The 15,072-nt window shown below is 68.5% G+C and overlaps 1 protein-coding gene across 21 annotated transcripts in view; it reads left to right on the forward strand.

Annotated features, from left to right (window-relative positions):
- The window catches only part of PLEC (plectin), a 57,944-nt gene that overhangs the window by 33,627 nt on the left and 9,245 nt on the right, over positions 1 to 15,072 (forward strand). For 20 of the 21 annotated variants that reach the window (XM_080582332.1, XM_080582333.1, XM_080582337.1 and 17 more), the window contains 24 exons: positions 1,174 to 1,289; positions 1,426 to 1,532; positions 1,608 to 1,727; positions 2,649 to 2,744; positions 3,043 to 3,170; positions 4,048 to 4,141; positions 4,222 to 4,686; positions 4,865 to 4,942; positions 5,143 to 5,304; positions 6,037 to 6,141; positions 6,273 to 6,368; positions 6,461 to 6,586; positions 7,112 to 7,264; positions 7,359 to 7,513; positions 7,601 to 7,727; positions 7,809 to 7,992; positions 8,081 to 8,238; positions 8,470 to 8,648; positions 8,893 to 9,031; positions 9,109 to 9,465; positions 9,546 to 9,629; positions 9,787 to 9,891; positions 10,067 to 10,165; positions 11,610 to 14,990. In XM_080582332.1, coding sequence (XP_080438458.1) covers positions 1,174 to 1,289; positions 1,426 to 1,532; positions 1,608 to 1,727; positions 2,649 to 2,744; positions 3,043 to 3,170; positions 4,048 to 4,141; positions 4,222 to 4,686; positions 4,865 to 4,942; positions 5,143 to 5,304; positions 6,037 to 6,141; positions 6,273 to 6,368; positions 6,461 to 6,586; positions 7,112 to 7,264; positions 7,359 to 7,513; positions 7,601 to 7,727; positions 7,809 to 7,992; positions 8,081 to 8,238; positions 8,470 to 8,648; positions 8,893 to 9,031; positions 9,109 to 9,465; positions 9,546 to 9,629; positions 9,787 to 9,891; positions 10,067 to 10,165; positions 11,610 to 14,990 — 6,814 coding nt within the window. The remainder of the gene's footprint in view (positions 1 to 1,173; positions 1,290 to 1,425; positions 1,533 to 1,607; positions 1,728 to 2,648; positions 2,745 to 3,042; positions 3,171 to 4,047; positions 4,142 to 4,221; positions 4,687 to 4,864; positions 4,943 to 5,142; positions 5,305 to 6,036; positions 6,142 to 6,272; positions 6,369 to 6,460; positions 6,587 to 7,111; positions 7,265 to 7,358; positions 7,514 to 7,600; positions 7,728 to 7,808; positions 7,993 to 8,080; positions 8,239 to 8,469; positions 8,649 to 8,892; positions 9,032 to 9,108; positions 9,466 to 9,545; positions 9,630 to 9,786; positions 9,892 to 10,066; positions 10,166 to 11,609; positions 14,991 to 15,072) is intronic. The other variant, XM_080582331.1, reaches the window with a different exon arrangement.

Consider the following 15,072-nt stretch of genomic DNA (forward strand, 5'->3'; position numbering starts at 1 on the left):
CGCGGGGCGGGCAGGCCCCCGCCGGCCCTGCCAGGGCTGCAAGCCTTTGGGGCACACAAGTACGTGCCGGCGTGCCGCGCCCGCACGGGGTGGGGAGGAGGCGCCCGAGCCGAGCCGTGCCGCGCCACACTCCGTCCCGAGCCGCTGCCGCGGCAGGAGCTCAGCGGGGCTCGGTGCCGGCATGGAGCGCAGCGGGTGGCATCGCGCCAGGAAGCAGCCGCGGCGCCGTGGCGCAGGGAGCTCGGCGCGGGCGCTGCCGGGGGCCGAGGACGGGGTGGTGCTGGTCTGCGAAGACGTTCCTGCCGCCACCGAGCGCCTGGAGACCGCCAGCGTCAGCGGCTCCGTCTACTCCGTGCACTCCACCCTGCGCCTCAAGGAGCTGTAGGCTTGGGGCTGGGGCCGGGGGGGTGCTGCCAGCCCCCTGGGATGCTGGGCGGGGGGAGCTATTCCCCTCCCCACACCTTGGGCATGACGGGGGCTCATGGTCCCACCGTGAGGCTGGGGGGAGCTGGGGTTGGGGCCAGAGCCCTGCGCTACTGCTGTGGTCCCTGGCTGGGGGGGGAGAGGAGAGCAGGGGGGTGGATGCAGCCGGGGCGGTGCTGCCTCTTGGGGTCTGTGCACGGGGACGTGGGGCACTGCCTGCCCCTTGGGGTGCCTGCACAGGGACGCTGCTGGCTCCCTGTGCCTGTGGTTCCAGGGGAGGGGGCGTCGCAGGCCCCCCGTGCCCATGGGTTGGTCCAGGGGCTGTTTGTTGCTCGGGTCTGCGCAGGGGCATCGCTGGCTCTGCACGCCCGCAGTCCCCGCAGCAGGGTTGTCCCGGGCTCCCCAGGCTCCTGGTGCGGGTCTGGGGGTGTCCCCAGCTCCCTGTGCCCCCACTGTCGGACCCCTGGCTCCCCATGCCGTGGAGCACAGCACGGGTATGCTGAGGCTCGGCGGAGGTGCAGGCAGCACCCGAGGAGGGTGGGGCTGCCGACCCCGGGGTTCCTCCAAGCTCTCAGGCTGCCAGAGCCGTGCCGTGGGGCAGGGAGGGCGGCGGGCGCTGCTGCCCGTGGCCCCGGCTGCCCTGCAGGGCAGGCAGGGAGAGCAGCTGCCGGTGCGGAGCCTGCCCCCCACCCACCATGGGGTCCTTGGCCGGGGGGCACCGGCTCAGCGCTCCCTTCCCTCTGCCCGCAGGCCCATGCTCATCGACATGAACAAGGTGTACCGCCAGAGCAACCTGGAGAACCTGGACCAGGCCTTCACCGTGGCTGAGCGGGACCTGGGGGTGACGCGCCTGCTGGACCCTGAAGGTACGGGCACGCCACGCGTCCCCCCGCGTCCCCGCGCTGCAGCAAGGGGACGGTGTCCTCGCGGTGGCAGCGGCCTCCGCGGGCACGCAGGGCCGCTCCGGGCCCCCGCTGGCCTGACCGCCCCCTGTGCCCCCAGACGTGGACGTGCCGCAGCCAGACGAGAAGTCCATCATCACCTACGTCTCCTCGCTCTACGACGCCATGCCCCGCGTGCCCGACGTGCAGGACGGCGTCAAGGCCAACGTGAGTGCTGGGGCCGGGCTGCGCCCGCGTGCCGCCGGCAGACACCCGGCCCCACGGCTCCCCTCTGTGCCGCAGGAGCTGCAGCTGCGCTGGCAGGAGTACTACGAGGTGGTGACGCTGCTGCTGCAGTGGATCCGCCACCACACCGTGCTCTTTGAGGAGCGCAGGTTCCCCGCCAGCTACGAGGAGATCGAGGTGAGGGAGCTGGGGCAGGGCGGCCTCCGAGCTGCAGGGCCCCGTGCGTTCACCGTGGGGTCTCAGTGGCCAGGGCTGGGTGTGCGTGGGGACCCCGTGCAGGGGGACGAGGGACGCCAGCGCTCCCGGTCGCGGTGCCCGCCCCTTGGCACCAACAGCTCGGCTCTCCCCTCCGGTGCCGCGCGCCGGCCCCGTTCCCACGCACGGCTCGCAGCTGCGTACCAGTGCCGCGCCGCTGGCGACGGATGAAAGGCCCCAGTGCAGAGGGGAGCGGTGCCGGTGCCCGGGGAGCCTCTTGGCGCTGGCCCAGCTGGCCGGCGGCCCAGCCGTGGGCTGGCTCACGCTGCGGCACCCCGGGCAGCGCGCACCCAGCCCTGCTGCTCCGTGGGGGCTGCGCGGCTCTGCGAGGCACCGTCCCCGGCCGGATGCTGCCTGGCGCTGGTCCCCCTCGGTTCCTGCAGCCTGGCCCTTTTTGGGGGGGGGGCTGTGGGGCAGGAATGGGCTCGGGGCCAGGGCTGGGGCCGTGCTGGCACTGTTTGTGGTGGTCGTGCGGCGGTGGAGCCGGGATGCCGCGGGCAGGGAGGGTCCCTCTGACTCAGCTTTTCCAGGCAGGCTCCTCGTGAGTCACCCTCTGCAAACACGAGCCTCCCCACCCGGCCCCTTCCTTCCTGCGGGCTCTGCGTGCCATGGAAAGTGGGGGGGGACTGCCTGAGTTGCCCCCTAGCCTGGCTCTGGTCTGCAGGCGGCCATGGCTCGCGTTCAGGACGAGGGCTGGGCTGGCAGCCAGCGGGCAGGGGGCTGGCACGGGAGCGGGGCCCCGGCCTGTGCCCGCAGCAGGGCCTCTGGGGCCAGGGGTCTGCGCTGCCCCCCTGTAGCTGCCCCCCTGTAGCTGCCCCCCTGTAGCTGCCCCCCTCTTGGCAGATCCTCTGGCGCCAGTTCCTGAAGTTCAAGGAGACAGAGCTCCCAGCCAAGGAGGCCGACAAGAACCGCTCCAAGGCCATCTTCCAGTCACTGGAGGTGAGCAGGACCCCGGGGGGGCTGTGCCCTAGGCTCTGGGGGTCCCGGTGCGCTGGGGGTCCTGGAGGATCCCCGGGCAATCCTCTCGCACCATCTGTTTGGTGCTGGGGGCGGAGGCCGTCCTGTGCCTCTCCCATTTCTCCGTTTCCGTGAGGCTTTGCCTCCGGCGTGAGCAGCTGAGACGTGGCACCCGCAGCCGGGGCTGCCCCCCGCCCATCGGTCCTGCTCCCCCCCCCCAGCCGCTGCGCTGCCCCCCGGGGCCCCGGCTGGCGGGTCTGACGAGCCCCGATGTGCGCAGGGTGCCGTGCTGTCGGGGCAGCTGAAGGTGCCCCTCGGGTACCACCCGCTGGATGTGGAGAAGGAATGGGGCAAGCTGCACGTGGCCATCCTGGAGCGCGAGAAGCTGCTGCGGGCTGAGTTCGAGAGGCGAGTGCCCCGCGGTGGGACCGGGCGCGGGGACGGGGCGCGGCGCGGGGGCTTCTGGAGCCGCTGTGGCCTCGCGGCCCCTTTGCATGCGGCTGAGCTCCGCCTGGGCTGGGCTGGGCCGGGCCGGGGTGTCCCCGCGGCCCCCCCGTCCCGTGGATGGAACCGCAGGGTGCATGAGTCACTGCCCGCCCTCGGGAAGCCAGCGCACCGCCAGCCCCGAGCACAGCACCGCTGCTGGGCTCTGCCGTGCACCGGGTGGGCTCCGCCGGGTGCCGGGTGGGCTGCACCGGGTGGGCTGCGCCGGGGCAGGGGAGCGCGGGTACGTCGGGGCTGGCGGCACAGGCGGGAATGGGGCTGGAGCTCTGCGGCGGGCGGCCAGGGCTGGGTTGGGGCTGGATCCCAGCCCGGGGGCGGGCGCTGCTGCGCTGGGTGGGGATGGGCGAGGAGCCTGCGGGAAGGGATCCGCGCCTGCAGGGGTGGGATCTGGGCTGTGCTGGCGCAAAGTCCGGGCTGTGTGTGCAGGGATCTGAGCCGTGCCGAGACGGGATCTGGGCGTGCGTGTGCGAGATCTGAGCAGTGCGCGGATGGGAGTTGTGCCACGCACAGGCAGGATCCGTGCCCTGCAGGGACAGGATTTGGGCCGTGCGGGTCAGATCTGAGCCGTGCATAGATGGGATGTATGCCATGCAGCAGTCTGCACGGTGCATGCACGGGGCCTCGGCCATGCAAGGATGGGCTCCGTGTCCTTTGCTGTGCGTGGATGGAACCTGTGCTGTGTGTGGACAGGATCCGTGCTATTCCGGGGCAGGGGCTGTGCCAAGCACGGACAGCATCCGTGCCCATGCACTGTCCCCAACCCTGCTCTCTCCCCGCGCAGGCTGGAGAGGCTGCAGCGCATCGTCAGCAAGCTGCAGATGGAGTCGGGACTCTGCGAGGAGCAGCTCAACCAGGCGGACACCCTGCTGCAGTCGGTGAGGGGCGGCCGCGGTGCGGTGCGGTGCGGTGGGGCGCGGTGCGGTGCAGCAGCACCCTGACCGTGCCCCATCCCCAGGACATCCGGCTGCTGAACGCAGGGAAGGCGCCGCAGAAGGCGGCTGAGATCGATCGGGACCTGGACAAGGCGGACGCCATGATCCGCGTGCTCTTCAACGACGTGCAGACGCTGAAGGACGGCCGGCACCCGCAGGGGGAGCAGATGTACCGCAGGGTGTACCGCCTGCACGAGCGCCTGGTGGCCATCCGCACCGAGTACAACCTGCGCCTCAAGTCGGGGGCGCCGGTGGCCGCCCAGGCCCCCGCGGCGCTGGGGCAGCGGCCACGGCAGGAGCTGGACGACGCCACGCTGCGCTACCTGCAGGACCTGCTGGCCTGGGTGGAGGAGAACCAGCGGCGGCTGGGGGCGGCCGAGTGGGGCGTGGACCTGCCCACCGTGGAGTCCCACCTGGGCAGCCACCGCGGCCTCCACCAGTCCATCGAGGAGTTCCGCGCCAAGATCGAGCGGGCGCGCGCCGACGAGGTGAGCCGGCAGCCTGCTGCCGACGCCGCGTCCCGCCCGCATCCCAGCGCTCCCCGGCGTTGGCGTCCTCGCCCGGACCTTCCCTTTGGGGTGCTCCTGTCCCCTGGGGGCGCGGGGTGTCCCCGCGGTGGCTGCCAGCGGGGCTGCCACCCTGTGCTCACGGCTCGCTCTCCCGTAGGCGCAGCTCTCGCCGGGCCCCCGCAACGCTTACCGGGAGTGCCTGGGCAAGCTGGACCTGCAGTACGCCAAGCTGCTGGTGAGGCGCCAGGCTGGGGGCCGGGGAGACCGGAGGAGGCGCAGGGTGTGGGGGGACGTGGGGAGGACGTGTGGGACATGGAGAAATGGGGAGGAGGATGGACGGGGGATGTGGGGAGGAAAATGCTGAGGGGGGGAGGCAGGAGGAGACGTGTGGGTGGGGGGGTGCAGGCCCATCCCATCCCTGCGCCCCCTCCCCAGAACTCCTCCAAGTCCCGGCTGCGGCACCTGGAGAGCCTCCACGCCTTCGTCAGCGCTGCCACCAAGGAGCTGATGTGGCTGAACGAGAAGGAGGAAGAGGAGGTGAACTTCGACTGGAGCGACCGCAACCCCAACATGACGGCCAAGAAGGAGAACTACTCGGTACGGAGTGCCGGCGCTGCCGCCCTGTGCCGTCCCCCCCCCGCTGTCCCTGTGCCGCGCTGTCCCCGGCTGCGCACACGGCTGTCCTCAGGGGTCCCCAGCCCCCCCCGGCCCTGTGCGTGGCCCCCGCATGGTCCCAGTCCCTCTGGTGACAGGTTTGTGCACGGTGCCTCATGCAGCCAGGGGCAGGGAGGGCTCTCTGGGGCCTTCAGCCCCATCTCATCTCATCTCATCTCACCTCACGTGCTCTGCTGCGCTGCTTGCTCCCGCCCCGCTCTTTAGCTCTTTATCTCCTCATCATGCCAGCGCTGCTCTTTATCTCTTTGTTGTCTGAGCTGGGCTTCATTCTGCTCTTCCCCTCTCGCTATCTGGTCGCTCGGATGAAACCACATCTGCGCGCTGCAGCGCTGAGCGCACGCCAGTCCCGTCACCCCCCAGCTGCTGCGCGTGCAGCGCCGGGGAGGGCTGCAGGCCTCAGCACCCAGCCCGTGCCCCCGTCCCCCAGCACCCCCAGCCCTGTGCCCCCCAGCTCCCCATTCCTGCCGTGGCTGCGGACCCAACACCCACCCCGAGCATCCCCCTCGCGTGTCCCTGAGCTGCAGAGCTGCACCCCAGCGTGCACAGAGCACACGCAGACCTGTGTGTGTGCACACCCACGCACACCCGTGTGGGGACCGTGCTGGCCTTGCGTGGGGCTCTGGCACTCACCACCGCCCTCGGTGCCCACGCCAGGGACTGATGCGGGAGCTGGAGCTGAGGGAGCGCAAAATCAAAGAGATCCAGAGCACGGGGGACCGGCTGCTGCGGGAGGAGCACCCGGGCAGGCAGACGGTGGAGGTGAGCGGGGGGTGCAGGACGGGGGTACCAGGGGGGGTGTGGGGGGCAGCTCAGGGGCACTGCTGTGGGGCACGGTGGTGGGGCAGCGCAGGCTCCGTCCTGACGTGTCCCCCCCGTCCCCGTTGTCCCAGGCCTTCCAGGCAGCCCTGCAGACGCAGTGGAGCTGGATGCTCCAGCTGTGCTGCTGCATCGAGGCCCACCTGAAGGAGAACAGCGCCTACTTCCAGGTAGGGGCGGGGGTGCCCACGGGGCCCCCACCGGCCGCGGCCCCCCCGCGGCTGGGCTGTGCGGCCCTGCTCACCCCGCTCTGCCCCCCCAGTTCTTTGCCGACGTGAAAGAGGCTGAGGAGTTCCTGAGGAAGATGCAGGAGAACATGAAGAAGAAATACTCCTGTGACCGCAGCATCACGGTCACACGCCTGGAGGACCTGCTGCAGGACTGCGTTGTGAGTGCCCCCCCGCCTTGCTGCAGCCCCCCAGGGTGACCCCCAACGCATGCACCCCACTGCAGCACGCCAAGGCTGAACCCCCACGCGTGCACCCCAGCAATGATCCCCCATATGTGCACCCCACTTGTGCACCCCAACATTGACCCCTACATGTGTACCTCACTTGTGCGCCCCAACATTGATCTCCCGTACGTGCACCCCAGTGTTGACCCCCACCTGTGCACCTGACTTGTGCACCCCAACATTGACCCCTATGTGTGCACCCCACGTGTGCACCCCAGCATTGACCCCCACGTGTGCACCCCAGCAGTGACCCCCCCATGCACATTCCACGGCAGCACCCCAGGTTGCTGCCCCCCACCGCCGCCCTGCTGCAGGGCCCACTGCCGCCCCCCCAGCCTGCAGACAGACCCCGCGGCAGGCACGACCCCTTCTCCCCCCATAGCCCCCCCGCCCCGCAGTGTCCCGTGGGGCCCCGTGCGGCCGGGGCTGCGGGGCCGCTCACGCCGCGCTGTGCCGCAGGACACCAAGGACCAGCTCTCCGAGTACCAGGGGCAGCTGGCGGGGCTGGCGCGGCGCGCCAAGGCCATCGTGCAGCTGAAGCCCCGCAGCCCGGCCGCCCCGCTCAAGGGCCGCCTGCCCATCCAGGCCGTCTGCGACTACAAGCAAATGGAGGTGAGTGGGGCGGGAGGGGGCCGGGGGCGGCGGCGGCGAGGGCCGAGGGCCGTGCGTTGCGCCCGCGCTGGGCTGACGCCTGCCCGCCCCGCAGATCACGGTGCACAAGAACGACGAGTGCGCCCTGCTGAGCAACGCCCAGCCCTACAAGTGGAAGGTGCTGAGCGCCGCCGGCAGCGAGTCCATCGTGCCCTCTGTCTGCTTCCTCGTGCCGCCCCCCAACAAGGAGGCGCTGGAGGCCGTGCACAGGTGAGCGCCGCTGGTGCCCCCCAGCCACCAGCGGGGGTCCCCGCTTGCTCTGTCCGTCGCCCCCCGGCTGACGCTGCCTCTCCCCAGGCTGGAGGCCGCCCACCAGCAGCTCCTGGTGCTGTGGCACCAGCTGCACCTGGACATGAGGAGCCTGCTCTCCTGGCAGTACCTGATCCGCGACATCCAGCAGATCCAGTCCTGGTCCCACCTGACGGTGAGTCCCGGGGCTGGCGTGGGGCAGCACCGTGGGTCCCCGGGAGCCGCCGCGGGGGCTGACGGTGCTGCTTGCCCCCAGTTCCGCACGATGCAGGTGGAGGAGTGCAGGCAGGTCCTGCGCAGCCTGGAGACGCACTACCAGGACTTCATGAGGGACAGCCAGGACTCGCAGAGCTTCCAGCCCGACGACCGGCTGCAGGTGGAGCGCGAGTACAACGCCTGCACCCAGAAGTACGAGCTGCTGCTGCGCAGCCAGGAGAAAGGTGAGCCTCTGCCGGGCATCCCCTCCCTCCCAGAGGCGCGGGCAGGGCGAGCGCAGCAGCCGCTGACCTGGCCCCGATGTCCCCGCAGGAGAGCAGGATGAGTCCCTCTGCAAGAACTACATCTCGCAGCTGAAGGACATCCGCCTGCAGCTGGAGGGCTGTGAGACCCGCACCATCCACAAGATCCGCCTGCCCCTCGACAAGGACCCGGTCAAGGAGTGCGCCCAGCGCATCACCGAGCAGCAGGTATGTGCTTCAGGAGACACGCGGCACATGGGGACCCCTGCGCCCAGTCTGCTGCGCCGGTGGGCTGCAGACCCCTGCCCTTTCTCTGCCCTGCTCCTTCTCACCGTGGGTACGCTCCTTCCATGCGCGGGGAGCCTCTTGCTGTCAGGTTGTCGTATTTGGCACAACGTGGATGTAGGCACCAGGCTGCACCAGCAGCCTGTGAGCTGACACGCGCTGCTCTCCCTGCAGCAAATCCACCTGGAGCTGGAGGGCATCAAGAAGAGCCTGGACAAGGTCAGTGAGAAGACGGAGAAGGTGCTGGCCCAGCCAGAGCAGGCCAGCTCGGCCCCTGTCCTGCGCTCAGAGCTGGAGATCACGCTGCAGAAGATGGACCAGGTGTACAGCCTCTCCAGCATCTACCTGGAGAAGTGAGTGCCCAGCCACATGTGGCTCCACACTGTGGTTCTTCATCCTCCGTGCTGGGAGCAAACACCAGGGCATCGGCAGGGGTGGAGGGGGGGGGAGGAGGAGGAGAAGGAAGAGGAGGAGGAGGAAGGATGAGGAGGTGGCCGGCTGTGCCCTGGTGGTGCTCCCGTCTCCTCGCTGCATACTTCTCGCACTGCTGCCTGCTTGGCTCTTGGCACCCACGGAAGCTGTCCCCTCTCTCTGCAGGCTGAAGACCATCAACCTGGTGATCCGCAGCACGCAGGGGGCAGAGGAGCTGGTCAAGAAGTACGAGGACCAGCTGAAGAACGTGCAGACCGTGCCAGCTGACCTCAAGGAGCTGGAGGCCAGCAAGGCCGAGCTGAAGGTACTGGGGCTGCGCTGTGCTGGGGGCGGGCCGGGGCTGGCGGGGACCGGGGCTGAGCTCTGCTCTGTGCCTTGCAGCGGCTGCGTGCGCAGGTGGAGGGGCACCAGCCCTTCTTCAGCACGCTGGAGACTGACCTGAGCAAGGCCAAGGATGTCAATGAGCGGATGGTGAGGGGCCACAGCGAGCGGGACGTCGACCTGGACCGCTACCGGGAGCGAGTGCAGCAGCTGCTGGAGCGCTGGCAAGCCGTCCTGACCCAGATCGACCTGCGCCAGCGCGAGCTGGACCAGCTGGGCCGCCAGCTGCGCTACTACCGCGAGAGCTGCGACGGGCTGCTCCAGTGGATCCAGGACGCCAAGCAGCGGCAGGAGAAAATCCAGGCGGTGCCCATCACCGACAGCAAGACCGTGCGGGAGCAGCTGCTGCAGGAGAAGGTAGAACCCGGGCCAGGGTGAGCGCGGGTGGCCTGGCTGGTGCTCACGGCGCCTGAGCTCACCCCCACGCATTTCCCCAGAAACTCCTGGAGGAGTGCGACCGCAACAAGGAGAAGGTGGAGGAGTGCCAGCGCTACGCCAAGCAGTACATCGATGCCATCAAGGTGTGCCGCTGGCCATGCGTGCCGCTGCAGGCTGGCCTTGCCAGGGGCACCGGGGCCGGCGTGGGGCTGCGGGGGGCAGTGCAGGGCCGGGGCCTCCAGGGGCACAGGGGCTCCCCGGAGTGCTGGCCCACCTGCTGACCTGGCTTCTCCCCGGCAGGACTACGAACTACAGCTCGTCACCTTCAAGGCACAGGTGGAGCCCGTGGCCTCTCCGGCCAAGAAGCCCAAAGTGCAGTCCGCGTCTGACAGCATCATCCAGGAGGTGAGGGGGGACGCCTCGGTGTGGTCCCGGCACGTGGCTGAGCCTGGAGCTCCTTCAGCAGGAGCAGAGGGCTGCAGCACGGGGAGGGCACGGGGCTGGCCACAGCAATGTGGGGTGGCGGGGCTGGGGTCACTGTGGTGTGCTCCCCTCCCGCTGACCCCACTGTCTGCTGCAGTACGTGGACCTGCGGACACGATACAGCGAGCTGACCACGCTGACCAGCCAGTACATCAAGTTCATTACCGAGACACTGCGGCGGCTGGAGGAGGAGGAGGTAGGGGCACGGGGCATGGGCGTGCGGGGCGGCATGACTCCGGCTGCATTTTCTCTTCTTCATAACAATGGGGAACGTGGTTCATGATGACTGCCAGCCCCATCACTAACACTGGCCCACGGCCTCTAACCCCACTCTGATCTGGGCTTCCGGGACCGAAGCCGCTGGCTCTGGGTGCAGCAAATTTCCGAGCAGCGAGGGCCAGCCGGGGTGGTGCACAGCCGGCTGTGGGCGCTGCCGGGCTCTGGTGTGACCGGTGGTAGGAGGCACTTCCCAGATACACGTAGCGCAGTCAGCACCTGCCATCAGCATGACGCTGTGCTCGGGCGCCGCGGGACCGGATGCCTCGGTTGTTCTGTCTTGGTAACCTTTCTAACTCTTGGTTTCTGCCCTTGGAAGTCGAGCCGCTTTGCCAGTGCTTTGTCTTGGGGGATGTTTGTGTTGGTGGGGATCTAATGGAGGGTAAAAAACCAGGATGACTCTGGCATCCCTGCACCAGGTACTCACTCTGCGCATGTCCCCCTCCTCACGGCACCCCCGCCTCACCCCATGGCTGCCAGCAGCCTGCGCGCCCTGCTCCTGCTCACTGTGCTCCTGCCCTCCGGGGAGCCGCTTGCCCTCCCGCCTTCCTCCTCTCCTTCTGCCTGCGCTCCTGGGCACTCACTGCACCTCTCGGGGTGGCGCAAGGGGACCCAGCTCACCTGCACGTGTGCTGCCTGTGCCCATCCCCGGGGCTGTCCCTGAGCTCGCAGTGCATGCAGCACGAGCACTCTGCAGCACGGCCCCAAGCCACACACGAGCTATGTCGGCTCCTCGGTAGCCAGCCAGCCCACCGGCTTGTCTGGAGCGGGCCGGCGGGGGACTCGGACTGGCAGGGGCAGTGCTGGTGCTTGGAGCGCTTTCCACATCGTCGAGGTTTTCCTGGCAGGGAAAGCGCAGCTGGCACCTTCCTCACCCCAGCTCCCCTCTGTCCTGCTGCATCCGGCCGGGGCTCTCATTCCCCTCGTGCACGGGGCTGGGAGAGGCTCTGCCCGGACGGCAGCGGGCACGGTGGTGGTGTGCAAGCTGCTTGCATCCGTCTCCATTGCCTTGGGCTTGGCTCGCGCTCCATTCCTTGTCTGTGGTACGTGGGTCATCCTGCTTCCCGCACTGCTGTCCGGGTCCTGTCGCCTGTCTGCCCGCGCCCTGCTAAGTCAGATCAGTAGTCGTGTGTCCCCTGTCTGCCATACGTCTTCTGGAAGCTGGCGCCACCGCCTCCAGCTCGTGGGGAGGCCCAGGGAGCCGACGCCATTCCATGCGCATCCTCCACCCCTCTGCCCCGGACCGTCCCGTGTCTCGGTGGTGCGTGGTTGTGGCTGGCATTGACGCCGTGGCTTGGTCGCATCCGTTGTGATTTCTCTCTCTTCCCCCTTTCTGTTTTCTCTGCACCCTCTTTCTCCTCCAGAAAGCCGCCAAGAAGCTGAAGGAGGAGGAGAGGAAGCGGCTGGCGGAGGTGGAGGCCCAGCTGGAGAAGCAGCGGCAGCTGGCCGAGGCCCACGCCAAAGCCAAGGCGCAGGCGGAAGCGGAGGCGCGGGAGCTGCAGCTCCGCATGCAGGAGGAGGTCACCCGGCGGGAGGTGGTGGCCGTGGACGCTGAGCAGCAGAAGCAGAACATCCAGCAGGAGCTGATGCAGCTGCGGCAGAACTCCGACCACCAAATCAAGTCCAAGGTCAAGCTAATCGAGGAGGCTGAGTACAACCGCAAGAAGGTGGAGGAGGAGATCCGTCTCATCCGCCTCCAGCTGGAGACCACTGAGAAGCAGCGGGCTGGTGCCGAGACGGAGCTGCAGGAGCTGCGGGCACGTGCTGAGGAGGCCGAGCGGCAGAAGAGGCAGGCACAGGAGGAGGCTGAGCGCCTGCGCCGGCAGGTGAAGGAGGAAAGCCAGAAGAAGCGGGAGGCAGAGGAGGAGCTGAAGCGCAAGGTGCAGGCCGAGCGGGATGCAGCGCGGGAGAAGCAGAAGGCGTTGGCGGACCTGGAGAAGCTGCGGCTGCAGGCAGAGGAGGCTGAGCGGCGGATGCGGCAGGCGGAGGCTGAGAAGGAGAGGCAGATCCAGGTGGCCCAGGAAGTGGCCCAGCGGAGCGCCGAGGCCGAGCTGCAGAGCAAGCGGCTTTCCTTTGCCGAGAAGACGGCACAGCTGGAGCTGTCGCTGCAGCAGGAGCACATCACAGTGGCCCACCTGCAGGAGGAGGCCGAGCGGCTGAAGAGGCAGCAGCTGGAGGCCGAGCAGTCACGGGAGGAGGCTGAGAAGGAGCTGGAGCACTGGCGGCAGAAGGCCAACGAGGCGCTGCGGCTGCGGCTGCAGGCAGAGGAGGTGGCCCACAAGAAGACTCTGGCGCAGGAGGAGGCAGAGAAGCAAAAGGAAGACGCGGAGCGGGAGGCCCGCAAGCGTGCCAAGGCGGAGGAGTCGGCCCTGCGGCAGAAGGAGCTGGCGGAGGAGGAGCTGGAGAAGCAGAGGGAGCTCGCAGAGGGCACGGCCCAGCAGAAGCTGGCAGCGGAACAGGAGCTGATCCGGCTGAAGGCAGAGATGGAGAATAGGGAGCAGCAGCGCCTGCTCCTGGAGGAGGAGCTCTTCCGGCTGAAGAAGGAGGTGAGCGAGGCCATCCAGAAAAGGAAGGAGGTGGAGGAGGAGCTGGCCAAGCTGCGGGCGGAGATGGAAGTCCTGCTGGAGAGCAAGGCCAAGACAGAGGAGGAGTCACGCTCCACTAGCGAGAAGTCCAAGCAGCGGCTGGAGGCTGAAGCCAGCAAGCTGCGGGAGTTGGCAGAGGAGGCTGCCCGGCTGCGGGCCCTCTCTGAGGAAGCCAAGAGACAGCGGCAGCTCGCAGAGGAGGAGGCTAGCCGGCAGCGGGCTGAGGCCGAGCGGATCCTGAAGGAGAAGCTGGCAGCCATCAACGAGGCCTCGCGGCTGAAGGCAGAGGCCGAGATCGCCCTGAAGGAGAAAGAGGCTGAGAATGAGCGGCTGCGGCGCCTGGCAGAGGATGAGGCCTACCAGCGCAAGCTGCTGGAGGAGCAGGCTGCCCAGCACAAGCAGGACATCGAGGAGAAGATTGCCTTGCTGAAGCGCTCCTCGGAGAGCGAGCTGGAGCGGCAGAAGGGCCTCGTGGAGGACACACTGAGGCAGCGGCGCCAGGTTGAGGAGGAGATCCGTGCACTGAAGGCCAGCTTCGAGAAGGCCTCGGCGGGCAAGGCCGACCTGGAGCGGGAGCTGAACCGCATCCGTGGCGAGGCAGAGGAGGTGCAGCGCAGCCGGGAGCAGGCTGAGCGGGAGGCCGAGAGGCAGCGAGCACTGGCACTGGAGGAGGAGGGCCGTCGGCGGGAGGCCGAGGAGAAGGTGCAGGCCATCCTGGCAGCTGAGGAGGAGGCTGCGCGGCAGCGGCGGCTGGCCCTGGAGGAGGTGGAGCGGCTGAAGGCCACAGTGGAGGAGGCTCGGCGGCAGAAGGAGCTGGCGGAGAAGGAGTCGGAGCGGCAGATCCAGCTGGCACGGGAGGCGGCACAGAAGCGCATCGCAGCAGAGGAGAAGGCCCACCTGGCCGCCGTACAACAGAAGGAGCAGGAGCTGCTGCAGACGCGGCGGCAGGAGCAGAGCCTCCTTGACCGGCTGCGGGAGGAGGCCGAGAGGGCCAAGCGTTTGGCCGAGGAAGCCGAGTTCGCCCGCAGCAAGGCTGAGCAGGACGCCAGCCTCTCTCGGCAGCGGGTGGAAGAGGCCGAGCGGCAGAAGCAGCGGGCAGAGGAAGAGGCACAGGCCAAGGCGCAGGCCCAGGCAGATGCGGAGAAGCTGCGCAAGGAGGCTGAGCTGGAGGCGGCGAAGCGGGCGCAGGCGGAGCAGGCGGCCCTGAGGCAGAAGCAGCTGGCGGATGCCGAGATGGAGAAACACAAGAAGTTCGCTGAGCAGACGCTGCGGCAGAAGGCGCAGGTGGAGCAGGAGCTGACCAAGGTGAAGCTGCAGCTGGACGAGACGGACCACCAGAAAAGCATCCTGGACGAGGAGCTGCAGCGGCTGAAGGAGGAGGTGACTGACGCTGTGCGGCAGAAGGCCCAGGTGGAGGAGGAGCTCTTCAAGGTCCGGGTGCAGATGGAGGAGCTAGCAAAACTGAAGAGTCGGATTGAGGAGGAGAACAAGGCGCTGATCCTCAAGGACAAAGACAACACACAGAAGTTTCTGGCAGAGGAGGCTGAGAAGATGAAGCAGGTGGCAGAGGAGGCTGCCCGGCTCAGTGTGGAGGCCCAGGAGGCTGCCCGCATGCGGAAGTTGGCTGAGGATGACCTGGCACAGCAACGGGCGCTGGCAGAAAAGATGCTCAAGGAGAAGATGCAGGCAGTACAGGAGGCCACACGGCTGAAGGCCGAGGCAGAGATGCTGCAGAAGCAGAAGGACCTGGCTCAGGAGCACGCCAAGCGGCTGCAGGAGGACAAGGAGCAGATGCAGCAGCGCCTGGCCGAGGAGACTGAGGGCTTCCAGAAAACCCTGGAGGCTGAGCGCCGGCGGCAGCTGGAGATCACTGCCGAGGCTGAGCGCCTCAAGCTGCATGTGGCGGAAATGAGCATGGCCCAGGCCAAGGCTGAGGAGGAGGCCAAGCGATTCAAGAAGCAGGCGGAGGAGATCAGTGGGAGGCTGCACGAGACTGAGCTGGCCACACAGGAGAAGATGACGCTGGTGCACACTCTGGAGATCCAGCGGCAGCAAAGCGACCAGGACGCGGAGAAGCTGCGGAGGGCCATCGCCGACCTGGAGCAGGAGAAGGAGAAGCTGAAGCAGGAGGCGGCGTTGCTGCAGCAGAAGGCGGAGGAGGTACTGGGTTACGGGTCCCCTTAGCGGTGGTGGTACGCAGGGCTACCTTCCTTCTCCCTAGCTGCCTCACACCGTGTCCCAG

The sequence above is a fragment of the Anser brachyrhynchus genome (genome assembly GCF_964034855.1).
Source record: "Anser brachyrhynchus genome assembly, chromosome: 2".
Classification (NCBI taxonomy): domain Eukaryota; kingdom Metazoa; phylum Chordata; class Aves; order Anseriformes; family Anatidae; genus Anser; species Anser brachyrhynchus.